Source organism: Podospora anserina, chromosome 1 (assembly GCF_000226545.1).
Source record: "Podospora anserina S mat+ genomic DNA chromosome 1, supercontig 1".
Classification (NCBI taxonomy): Eukaryota; Fungi; Ascomycota; class Sordariomycetes; order Sordariales; family Podosporaceae; genus Podospora; species Podospora anserina.
The window spans coordinates 2,791,941-2,804,006 of NW_001914859.1; the positions used below are offsets into that span (position 1 = coordinate 2,791,941).

At 54.7% G+C, this 12,066-nt stretch overlaps 3 protein-coding genes across 3 annotated transcripts; 1 reads left to right on the forward strand and 2 right to left on the reverse strand.

The window, feature by feature from the left end:
- Positions 1 to 271: 271 nt before the first annotated feature.
- Positions 272 to 1,294, reverse strand: PODANS_1_7830 (uncharacterized protein; the record flags this gene model as incomplete). The annotated part of the gene is made up of 2 exons (XM_001912970.1): positions 272 to 631; positions 704 to 1,294. The coding sequence occupies 2 exons, from the start codon at positions 1,292 to 1,294 to the stop codon at positions 272 to 274; spliced, it is 951 nt and encodes a 316-aa protein (XP_001913005.1).
- A 614-nt stretch (positions 1,295 to 1,908) lies between these two features.
- On the reverse strand, positions 1,909 to 6,131 carry PODANS_1_7840 (uncharacterized protein; the record flags this gene model as incomplete). The annotated part of the gene is made up of 4 exons (XM_001912971.1): positions 1,909 to 2,853; positions 2,910 to 3,491; positions 3,564 to 5,657; positions 5,700 to 6,131. 4 exons carry the CDS (start codon positions 6,129 to 6,131, stop codon positions 1,909 to 1,911), a joined length of 4,053 nt encoding a protein of 1,350 aa, XP_001913006.1.
- A 2,170-nt stretch (positions 6,132 to 8,301) lies between these two features.
- On the forward strand, positions 8,302 to 11,985 carry PODANS_1_7850 (uncharacterized protein; the record flags this gene model as incomplete). Its single annotated transcript, XM_001912972.1, has 5 exons — positions 8,302 to 8,431; positions 8,484 to 8,602; positions 8,670 to 9,091; positions 9,258 to 10,592; positions 10,647 to 11,985. The coding sequence occupies 5 exons, from the start codon at positions 8,302 to 8,304 to the stop codon at positions 11,983 to 11,985; spliced, it is 3,345 nt and encodes a 1,114-aa protein (XP_001913007.1).
- Positions 11,986 to 12,066: the final 81 nt, after the last annotated feature.

The window sequence follows — 12,066 nt, forward strand, 5'->3', positions numbered from 1 at the left end:
AAGCACAAGCAGCCCTAATGAAGAAGCATTTGTGAATGCTGCCGTGAATGGCAGCAGCCCCCAGCTCTTGCTTCTGCCCCAGCCCCCCCCCCTGCTCAGCGCGCCGGCCCCTCTGCCACTGCCCAACCCTGAGCTTGCCTGTGCCCATGCCAGCCGCGGCCGCCTTGGCCCTGATCACTTTCTCCCAGGCGGTTTGCACTGCTCAACCACCTCCATCGCGTACCTTTGGCCCATTGTTAGCTCTCTACACCACCAGAAACAGCTTGACGGCCTAAATAAAAACCCACTTCTTGTTCTTGCACTCGCCAGTGAAAGCGAACTGGTTCTCGGGCTTTCCGTCAGCGATCTTGTAGATGCGGAACCACTCGTTAGTGGCCCGCAGAAGACCAGGGAGGTGGCGCTCGACATCCTCAACGTCGTTGAGCTTGGGAGCCAAGGGGTCGTTGACGTCAATGACAATGACCTTCCAGTCGGTCTCCTCCTCGTCCAAAAGAGCCATCACGCCGAGGACCTTGACCTGCTTGATCTGGCCGGTGTAGCCAACCAGCTCGCCGATCTCGCAGACGTCCAACGGGTCGTTGTCGCCCTTGGCCTTGGTCTCGGGGTGGACAACGTTGGGGTCCTCCCAGGTCTGTTATATCACACTTCAGCATGTATATTCTCAGGCAGCCGTTGGGCCACAACAACAACAACCAAATCATACCTGAGGGAAGGCACCATAGTTCCAGAGGTACCCCTTGTGGGGGAAGCAGTTGCGAACAAATCTGAGCTTGCCCTTCTTGACGTCCTGCTTGATTGGGTTGAGCAGCTCGTCCTTGGAGATCTCCTGCTTGGCGTTGGTCCAGCGGGGGATCTCAACAATCATGTTGAGGATGGTCTTCTCGGCGTTGGCATAGAGGGGGATGTCGTGGAAGGGGGAGACGGGGACGCCATCCTTCTCGATGTACACGCGGTGCTCGAGGGTGTAGGGGGCGCCGACCTTGCGGATGGAGTAGGCCATTTTGTCGAACGGTTGACTGCTGGTGGACGTGGAGAGGTGTCGGGCAATCTGGGCTGTCCGCGCAAGAGGTTGTTGCGAGAAGGAGGTCGAGGGATTTGAAGGAGGGGCTCCTCTCCCAGCGGTGGAGGTGGGGAGACTGTGTGACGACAGCGAGCGGGCCTGTGATTGGCTCGGGCGGGGTTGCAGCTGCTGGTGTGGCGGCATGTTTGTAAAAGCAGTTTTCGAGGTTGGGAATATTCTCGCTACTCGAGCGGGTGACTGCTGCGTTTGCCGCAGCCTTTGGAGGGCCAACATGTGCAGAGGAGAACAGTCTTTGTTATCGTCAATCGTCAATGGGTTTCGATAGCCTTGTTGGCCGAGGTTCGTAGCTCGTTCCCTCGTAGCCCTGTAGCTCGTCACTCAAAGTGCCTCCCAAGAATTCTTTTGCTTTCCCGCGTCTCAGTGCCTAACCCAGTTCCGATTGACCGACAAGTTGCGCCAGCCCGGGAGCGGTATCGGCTGTGCAGCTCAGCTTCGGTAGCTCTCCCGACCTCTGGACGACTACCGGTGAGCTTAGCTTGACGTTGCTGAGGTGGAGCCAAGCAAAAAGATAACCCCGCCAGACCCCGTTGGGCTTGGCATGGAAGACCATGGTCACTTCCCCCTATTCAGCCCCTTTTTTTGTCGAAAGTCATCAACAACATGCAAGGAAAATAGATATTATTCCAATAACAATTGATATACGCATCCAGGAAGAACAACAGAAACCCCCATCCCGGTTCCGGCTCATCAACCCTCTCATAAACACGCTGCCATTTCCATTCCTACACCGAATTCCACCAAAAAACAGCCAGAAACACCCCTTGCATTCGAACAATCCCCAAAAGTAAAAGACACCCGTAATTATATCCACCCCATTTCTTTCCTCTTCATCGCTGCGGCAAATTATTCCTCCCATATAAGGCTCCTCCAAACGCTGGCCCATTATTCCACCCCTGGTGCACGCTCTGCCGCACAATATTCGCCGCCTGCTGCCTCGCCGCCATCCGCTCCTTTTGCCTCTGGCGCTCCTTGAGGTAGTTGACCGCCTCGGGCCTCATCCTCAGGATCCTTATGATCATATCATCGCTCGGATCCGCCTGCATCTCCTTCCGCTTCTCCTCTTTGGCTTTGCGCATCGTCCCCAGGTTGCGGCTCATCATGATACTCTTGCCGCGCCTGATCGTGCCCAAACTGCCAAAGCCTGCATTGGCCACACTGAGATGGTTTCCTCCCAGAGACGCCGGGGCCGAAAGACGATTCGGCAGGGCGGGGTGAGCTTGCTGCGTTTGGAGCTTAGCCCGCTCCATATTAGCCGCCACCATCCGCTCCGAAGTCCTGATCAGATTCTCCGTCGAGTCAAAGTAAAAGAAGTTGAGCGATGCCAGTTCGTGCCACTTAGGCGACTTGAGGACATCGGCCGGTACTCCCAATACTTCGCCCGTTTCGGGATCCCTGGCGTTGAAGAAGTTGAACAGGAGTTCGAGCCATCTGTAGACGACGTCCATCTCGGTCTGAGTGAGGGGCTTTTGGTTCGAGGGCTTGTCCGACAGTGGAGGCACCAGCAGGTTCTCAATGGCAAGCAACACTTCCTTCCACAGTCGTGTCATGACCGCCATCATGGTGGCATCCGTCAGTGTTTGCTTCATGATGGCAAAGTTCTCGTCAAAGTAGGTGAAGAGCGGCTGGAGAGTATTTTCGATCTCAGCTGCCGTTACTGGTGGCGCGCTAGCCTGCTTCTTCTTCCAAAGACTGGCCATGGAAGCGGCAATTCCCTTGCTCAAGAGGTTCCGTAACGCTTCATGAGACAGCGAAGCGTTAATATGCATGGTAAGCTAGAGATTGTCAGCATCCTCTTTGATCTTAACCTGCTTCTCTAGGCTCATCTTACCTTGCTCGTGACCTTCCGCACCATATCTCTCTCCGTCCTCTTCAGATGCCTAAACGCCTTCCCAAAGTGAAACTGGATATCATCACGCTCACCTTCCATCGTCACCCTAAACAAGATCCTCCCCTGGGTATCAAGATCCAGCCAGAACTCCCTCGGCAAGTAATCACCAAAGTGTACCGGGTCCAGCTTAAGCGACGTCCGGCCCACAAAGTCGTGCTCGCCAAACATGTCATGGTCCCAAATAGTGGCAATGACGTTCAGCGCCCCTGACACAGTGATGTCAACCGACTCGTCCCACCGCGGGTTCAGCGTCCGGGGAATCACCCTCGTCTTCGCCAGACGCTTCTGATACTCATCACAAAGCACCACATACGGATCACTAGTCCCGTTCGGGTCGCACGCCTTCAGGTCCTCACCCTCGACGATCTTAATCGTAAACACGTAGTGAGCCGGCCGCTTGACCATCTGCTTAGGACCGTCAACCTCATCCAGCACCTCCGCGCAGCGATCAACATTCATCAACTTCTCCAGCTTATCGAGCGCCTGCATGGCATACTCGATATTGTTGAACTTGACAAAAGACTGCAAACCAAAAACATCATTAGCAAACTCCCCCCATCAACAACCTTGATCGCAAAAGAGATAAAAACTGACCTCGGGATAAAACTGAAAAGGCTCAACCCTTTCCTTCGTATTCCACGCCTCCTTCGCATACTGAAAAAACTTCTCCTGCGCCGTCCTCTCCCTGGCCGCCTCCTGCGCGCTCTGCCTATCCATCTCCCTCGCAAACTGCAGCTCAACAATCTCACAATACCTCCCAATCCCCGCCGCAAACGCCTTGGCCAAACTCGTCATAAACCTCGCCAAATGCACCTCATCGTTCCACCCCAGTTGATAAACCTGATCGACCGTCTGGTTAAACAGCGTAAAAGTGTCAATAATCGAATGACTGTGCCTCTCCTCATCAGTCGGGATATCCCCCTCATGTCTCACCCTAACCTTGAACTGATCTTGCTTGATAGCCGACTCGACAAACTGCGTCATCTTTTCCTCCGCATTCTGAATCCACCTCCACACAAACCCTTCCAGCAAGCTCTCAATGTGAAACGCAAAAGGCTTGTCAGGCAGCGACTCGAGATGAATCTTTCGGATCTCGACCAGCTCCTTGTACAAGTCAAACCCGTCCTGCAGGTCAATCTCGACGTTCTGCTGCTTCGCCATGTCCAGCACCCGCTTGATGATCTCGTGCGTGTCCTCCTCGAAGCTGGGGAACGTGGTCTCGACGAGGACCTTGAACGGGCTGACGCCCATCACTTCCGGGTTCTTGCGGTACCGCTTCTTGATCTTCTCTGCCAGCCCAACCACGGCCTTTCCGAGGTTGACCACGTTGGCAAAGTCCCACTCTTGCTGGTTCCGAGGGATGTGCACATCCAAGAACCCCCTGTACGCATCACCCGCCGCTTCGCGCAGGCCGTTTTCGAGCTGTTGAGAAAACTCTGCCTCGTCCTCCGGCCGTTGGGAGAAGGCAGGATCGTTGTAGATGTGGTTCATGAGCAAGGCCATTACGACACCGACAGAGGGAGGTTTGGGGGCGTAGCACTGGCACAAGAGAGTGTAAAGCTCCCGCAGGAGGGCCTCGTGTAGATCTCGCAGTGCCTGTTGGTAGCCCGCAAAATCGACCATCGTCCACTTGCTGGACTCAATCTCACTGAGGCCCGAGGTAAACAGATAGATAGGAGGCACCTTCTTCGGCTCCGGTTGGGGTTCCTTGACAAAGTCCAGATAAGTGTACAGCTGCTCCGCAGTGATCTCCGTATCGAGAAACTTGCGAGTCGCAACCTCAATGAGAACAACATGGCGGGTGAATTGTGGAATCCGCCATCGAACCGCCAGTTCCACGAGAAGATCGTTGGATTCCTCGTTCAGCGGTGAGGAAGAATCCGCGGCGTGCATCTCATCGTAGGATAAAACATACTGAGTGATGATCTTGTAGACAGCACGGGGATCCTGCGGGATGAAAGTATAACTTGGCTCATCCACGCTCCGTATGCTGCTCGTATCCTCAAGCGAGAGCGACCCAAAGCTAAATGACGGGTCGAAGCCAGTAACAGGAGATCCAGGATCATTGTTGGACAGCATCCTCCCCAGGTCCGCATAGGCCTGATCTTCATACATGGACGTTGGACGCGCCGAGAGCACCTTGTCGTTCCCAGCACCAGACCCTCCTTTCAAATCCGGTCGAACGCTCAAGAGCTCGGAAAAAATCTTTGCCAAATGGGGGCCTTCCTGCCGCCTCCATTCTTCAAAGGCCTCGTTCACATCGAAATCCGACTTCCGCAGCGTCCCCGCCATTCCTGCCGAGAGCCTGAATTGGTACCCCTTGAAATCCTTCAAAGCATTGTCCTCGGTCCAGCTCGACATATTCCTGTCAATGTCACTCTGTACCTGGGAATTGGTCACCCCGAATATCTTGGCAACCGTCTGGACCATCAACATGTCCTTGACCTCGTAGGTCAGCGGTATATCCTTTTCCACATACTTGTGCTCCTCCTGCCCAGTATCCAAATACAAGTTTTGGTCATTCGTCATCAGCTTCTTCTCCAGCGTATTCAGGCGTGCAATAAGGTCCGACTTCTCACTCCCCAGGTCCTTGAGGATACTGCTCAGCAGCCTGATAAACATGGCCAGATGCCTGTCCACCATGTATTTCCAAGAATGATCATCCGGGGCCTTTCCACGCCCCTGGGCCTTGGTCGCGGCCGAGTAAAAGATCAGCACCAGAGGCTCAACTTTCCGATCCTTGTCAATCGACTTCTGAAAGTCCTTGGCGGTGAAGGCAGTGTACGCCTCCGCAAAGGTTCTCTTGACAGCAGCATCGCTGAAGCCGGGCAGCCTCTCGATCCCCTGCAGCACACCGGACATCCGTCTCTCCAGAAACTGGCGGAACGCGTGGGGGAGCTTGATAGAGGCCGACCCGGTCAAGTCCTTCATCAGCTCCGACATGCTCGAGGTATGCGCCCTCGGGGGCGGCTTTGGCGTGTTGACATATTCCTTTCTCTTCTTGCGCGGCTGGAGGAGGTAGTTCAAAAAGGCGATGCGCAGGGCGAAGGAGTACGCATCGTCGTAGCTGATTGTCGGCGCGCGGGCTCTCGACGGTGCTCGACCGAGGCTGCCAACCCGGCGGTTGGTTTGGGAGTACGAGGCTCGCGAGGCGTGCGACATGATGATGGGAACTCGTGGTAGCGAACGGGTTCACGTATATTCGGGGGGGAGTGAACGGCGGTGGCAGTCGGCTGATAAGTCAAGCCCGCCCCGGCATGGCGGTTTCGAAGCCCGACCAAAATGATAACCAAGTCTCGCCGCGGTGAGTTTGCGGTACTGCAGAGAGTAGTCTGGCAATGTCCGGGGGCCCAAAAGTCAATCGCACGAGGGTTCGGTCCAGTATAGAAACGAGTATCGGCGCGTGCGGCAGACGGCGAGAACAAGTCGGGGTTTTTGTTGTTGCTCGTGTGGCCTGGCGTGTTGAAGTGAAGAGAGGTTGCTGTGTGGTTGGATTTAGAAACGTCATAGCCGCCCGCCCAAGCATGAGACGCCCCCTATAATAAAGAGAACCGCAGCAGAACTGGGGGTTGTTAGGTAGCTGGATTTGGGCCGTAGCTCCCACTAGCTGACCAGCATGTTGGGTGTTACCTAGGACCTAACACCCTGTCCTTGCTGGCATTAAATTCCCGTAATGGTGAGATATCCAATCCTACATGAATCACACTGAGTAGGTAGCCTGGAGCATACACAGCTTCTGCCAGCGGCAACTATTTGCTTTGCTGTCAGCGCTACTGGGTTTTAACAAAGCTGTTCATCAGTCCTGCCAGCTGAAGCTTTAGTGTCAAAGTCAAACAGTTGTACCCCTCTTTTTTGCCTTCTTGGGGTTCGCTGCTAGCTTCCTCGCTGATCACTTGATACGTCAAGCAACTCTCCCTTGCAGACAAAGAGTTACAGATAGTCCCCGGACCTACGACATATGGAGGACCTGTATCTGGCTCGGAGTCTCTCCCAGCTCTTTGGCAATTGTTCTAGACCAGGCCAGCTCGCGAGGCTGGAACCTCGTCTCTCTTTCATTAGCTCAAAATAGAGACCACCATCGGAAGAGGGCTGTGTGGCTCTCACGTGGCTGGCTTTGTCTGTCAAGCTCGTTGCCCCGCTTTTTAGCCTCTGTTCTCCAAGCCCGTCCCCTGGCTGTCAACCTGCAACTGCATCTTGGATGGATCAGATGCCAGTCAAAGGAGAACCCACTCTTTACGAAGTACCTCGAGGTGTGTTCTTTTCGTGAATTTCGAAGTGTCTCGCAGTTTTCATGGCTGGGAGATGGAAAACCGCCTGTTCTCATCAACGCATATATACGGCAGCTGATCACTACGACCTCACGAGCACTTCGTATTAAGTGCTATTATTATTATAATGCGGGAGGGGCCTCTGGACCTCTGACATCATATGCAACTGTTCATCGGTGGTCAACGATCGGGGCCCGGTGGCCAAGGGCGCGGGTCAACCCAACGGCAACGCTGAAAATAATATGCCCCGTCTCGTGGTCCCGAAGAGGCACAGAGGTCTCACGTCTCAGCTTCCAGGGGCAACGTGTTCGTGCGACTCTGAACCGAAGCCCCTGCCAGTGAAGACTTGGTGGATGTGTGAAAGTCGTGACACGGACCATCACATGGCTTGGCGAGCAGATGACGTTCGTGAGGGTGATACACATATCCCGTAAAGGATCACCGAGAGACAGAGCAGGTGAAGTGGTGCCTGGTGTAGGCAGGCAAAGATACCGAGGCGGTATACCTAACCACTTTGGAGTTGAAATATGTAACGGACCATGTCCCGTGTCTGGGCAAGTACCTGCAGCAACAACGACCCGGACAACCTTCTCCGTGTAAAAACCGCCTTTGTTTCCGATGGAAGAAATTGTCGAATCTCGAGGGGTAGCAAATCATATCTTTGTTTCTCTCTAAATGGTACCTGGGGGGGCACCAACCTAGTCCCGTGTGCCGTGGACTGAAAGTGGCCGTTGAGCTGGTAGGAAGTAGTTGGTCATACAGAGAGGCCGATCCGTACCTCCGGGGGTGTGCGGTTCCAGGTTGCAGGGTTTCAGAGACCTCTCATGCTGCGTGCGCGGCGCCCCTTCCGACCCAGACCCCCAGACCCCAGTGAACTAGTGGAAGGCAACCCCGCCGCGCCGCTGAGAGCCGCTGCCGCCAAACTTCGTTTGGATTTCCATCCACCATTCCTGTCCTCGCAATACCTACCGGCCGACTGTTTCCCAGCTTCCTGTCGACACCGCAGCCCCTTTACACATTTCGCATGATTAGCGGCGCCCGCTCCCAGCACTCCCACCGTCACGATGGGCAACGTCAGCAGCTCTCCCGAAGAGGGCGCATCGCTCTATCTTAGAGACCAGAACAGATGTAGGTTCCTCTTGTCTTGCTTGACCAACAGCAGCCACGTTCGCCCCTGTCTTGCGCCAAACACCTGTGTAAACACTTCTTGCTAACTGCTTTCTCTTCTCAGTATCTATTTCTTCAGTCGTAATAACTAGCCCCAGGAAACGCACTTCAATAAACATAGTCCCGAATGCATATCCTGCGACCAGAATATCCGCAATGCGGCCGTCTGGCGACAATGGTCCTGTCGATTTTGTCCTGGTTCGCGCCCCTTTTCCATGATATAAGCTTGCCATGATGGACATGGCTGACTTGGGTTTGCCTATAGGACCCAGAATCGATCAGCTCTGCAGCCGGTCCGGCCTTCTTGTTGAAGCTCAACAACGAAGACGACCTCGTCTTCACCTTCACCTTCGTCCTCCGCAGATCGCAGCAGCTCGTTCGAAGTCCCTCAGGAAGTGCTGATACCGTAGCTCCTGTCGATACAAACATCCAAGGGCTTACCTTTGTGTATGCTCCAACGGCCCGCGAAGTTGAGAACTTGGTTACTCGAGAATTCCACGCCGATCCAAACCTGCACAAGAACCCCAATGTCGAGCTTGTTGGAACATATTCAACAGAGGGAAGTCCCTCGGTAACATTTGACTGGACTTGGAAATGGAAACCACCAAAGCACAACGAGGATAAAGGAGGCGGTTGGCGAAACTCATGCACTGTTCGTGCTCTCACAACGCTTTGCCATATTGGAGGGTGCTAACGAGGCTCCCCTAGTTTGTCGAGTACGACCAGCGCGCACACCGACTGGAACCCCTGGCTATATTTTCTTTCTATGTGGCCAGTAAGTCTTATGTTTTCGCGGTATCATTTCTATCACGGGGCCGCGGCTTACATCTCCAGACACATCGCCTTACCTGAGCCAACCAAGCTCCCCAATACCACCCATTCTGCTGAGCGCTCCACCAAAGGTCCGCGTAGTGTCTTCACAATCGGTCGAAGCTCGAATCAGTCCAGTGCCGGAGCTCGAAGAGCTAGTCTCTCCACTCACCATATCTCATGAACCGTTGCCTGCGCCTTCTCCGGCACCAACCCAACAAAAGGAGCAAATCAAGGTCGACTGCCCACGCCCCGGTGAGGATATGTCAGTTTCCGATGATGGTCCCGTTTTCCGAGCAACCATGAAGGCTCTCGAGCAAAAGACAGGCAATATGCGATCACAGATGAAGCGTTTGATCAAGAAGGCCGAAAATGTCCATGCTGCGCAACTGGAGGCCAACGATGCATTTGCGGCTTTCATGGAAGCCTTGAAAGACGTGTCCTCAACCAACGCAAACGCCGTCAAGCCAGCCATTGAGCACTACTTTGACAAGATCGCCCGCGAGATTCTATCATATGAGCGGCAGAACACGGCGAATATACAAAGGATTGTGATTGAACCGATGAGCAAGTTATACCAGATCGACATCAAACAGGCCGAATCCAAGAAGCGGGATTTCGAAGAGGAAAGTAAAGACTTTTACGCCTATGTTAGCCGCTACCTCGGCCAGAGACACGATTCCGTCAAGGCGAAACAGAGCGACACCAAGTACCAGACCAAACGGAAGAATTTCGAACTAAAACGTTTTGATTATTCCTCGTTTATGCAGGATCTATCTGGCGGGCGCAAGGAACAGGAAATTCTTTCGCATCTTACCAAATATGCCGATGCCCAGGCCAGGTGCTTTCTCAACACTTCAAAGAAGATTGAAGACTTACTGCCACAGCTCGAAGCACTATCCACCGAAGTTTTGGAGGCGGATAAGGAGTATCAGTATCAGCGCCGGGAACGCGAGGAGAAGAGAAGACTGCTCGAGAAGAGCAATCTCAACTACAATGAACCAGACATTCAACCTCCGCTCACCTCGGCCGGACCGCGAGAGGGGGGTGCTCCCAATGGAAACCCAGCCAATTCTGACTCTGAGCTCGGTCGTGCGAATAGTACCGGCTCCCAGCTCAAACCAACCCCGTCAGGAAACATGGGTGCCTCTCCTGCGGACCTGACGAGGTCTCCTGGGAGCCTGACGCAACATGTCGTGGGTAGCCCCCAACAAAATGCTAAATTCAAGGGAATCCGCGACCTTGAGGAACGCGACCCTGGGCACATAGCGCAGCTTGAAAAGGAGACCTCCAACCGCAAGGAAGGCCTCCTGTGGGCCTTGAACAGGCCAGGTGGACATGTAGATCCACGAAATCTCAACAAGCAGGGCTGGCACAAGTACGTTGACCCACACTATCCCATCAATATTACAATACACTGACACTCTCCGAGATTCTGGATTGTCCTGGACCAAGGCAAGTTGTCCGAGTATAGCAACTGGAAACAGAGGCTTGACCTCCACATGGATCCGATCGATTTGCGTCTGGCATCAGTACGAGAGGCAAGGAATGCGGAACGCCGGTTCTGCTTCGAAGTCATCACGCCACATTTCAAGCGCGTTTATCAAGCAACATCTGAAGAAGATATGAATAGTTGGATCATGGCTATCAATAATGCATTACAGAGCGCTGTTGAAGGTCGCTCTTTTAAGGACAGACCGCCATCAACAGCCCCCGGCGACTCGAGCTTCAGCGGTATGGACTTTGGCTCGATGTTTGTTGGCAAAAGTCCGTCCCTCTCACACGGCAACCATCACAACTCTGGGGGGATCCCAACCCGGCGCACGACTGTCGGCGCCCGCCCAGCGACGGCGCGCAGCAGCAGCTTTGAGGAACGGCCAGACAGGCTCCTCCAGCTACTCCGGGACAACGATCAGGGCAACTCGTGGTGTGCCGACTGCGGTTCGAGCAACAAGGTCGAATGGGTCTCGCTCAACCTGGCAATCATTGTTTGCATCGAGTGCAGCGGCATCCACCGGTCCCTCGGGACGCACATCAGCAAGATTCGATCCCTCACCCTCGACACCACCTCGTTCACGCCCGACATTATCGAGCTGCTGTTTCTTGTAGGCAACAGGGTGTCCAACATGGTGTTTGAAGCCAAGCTGGACCCTGCCATGAAACTCACCGCCCAGGCGACCCGTGAGCAGAGACTCAAGTTCATCACGTCAAAATACGTCGACAGGGCGTTTGTCGAGCCCATTTCCACCACGCTGTCACGCTTCGCCACGGCAGACGAGACGCTCTTGGCTGCGATCAAGAGGAACGACATCCAGCAGGTCATCTACGCCCTTGCCCTCAAGGCTAACCCGAACGTCACGGACAAGTCCCGCGGCACGCACGCGGTGTATCTGGCGTTGGCGGCGGCTGACCCAGCGCCAATGTCGCCGCCTGTCACGCCTGGTCCGTCACCGACGGTGGACAAGCTTATCCCGTTCCCCATCGCGGAGCTGCTTGTGCAGAACGGGGCCGAAATTCCGGCGGAGATGCCCCAGATTCCGCTGAGCCATGCTGCGCAGGGGTATATTGAGCTGAAGAGGGGGAGGAAGGCGGCGATTGAGGCTTCCGGGGCAGGAGGGGCAGGAGGGGGGTCGTATGATGGGGTTGGTTCCTTGCCGGCGGGGTCGACGTTGAGCCCGGGGGATAAGCTGCAAAGGGAGAGGGAGGCGAGGCTGCAGAAGAGGGTAAGCGCGGGGGGGAGGTTGGCGAAGAGCCCGATCCCGGAACGATAGGGTGCCTGTGGGGTTGTGGTGATGCCTTTTTGGGGGATGGTGGGGAGGGAGAGGGAGAGGGAGAAGAAGGGGGTGAGTGAG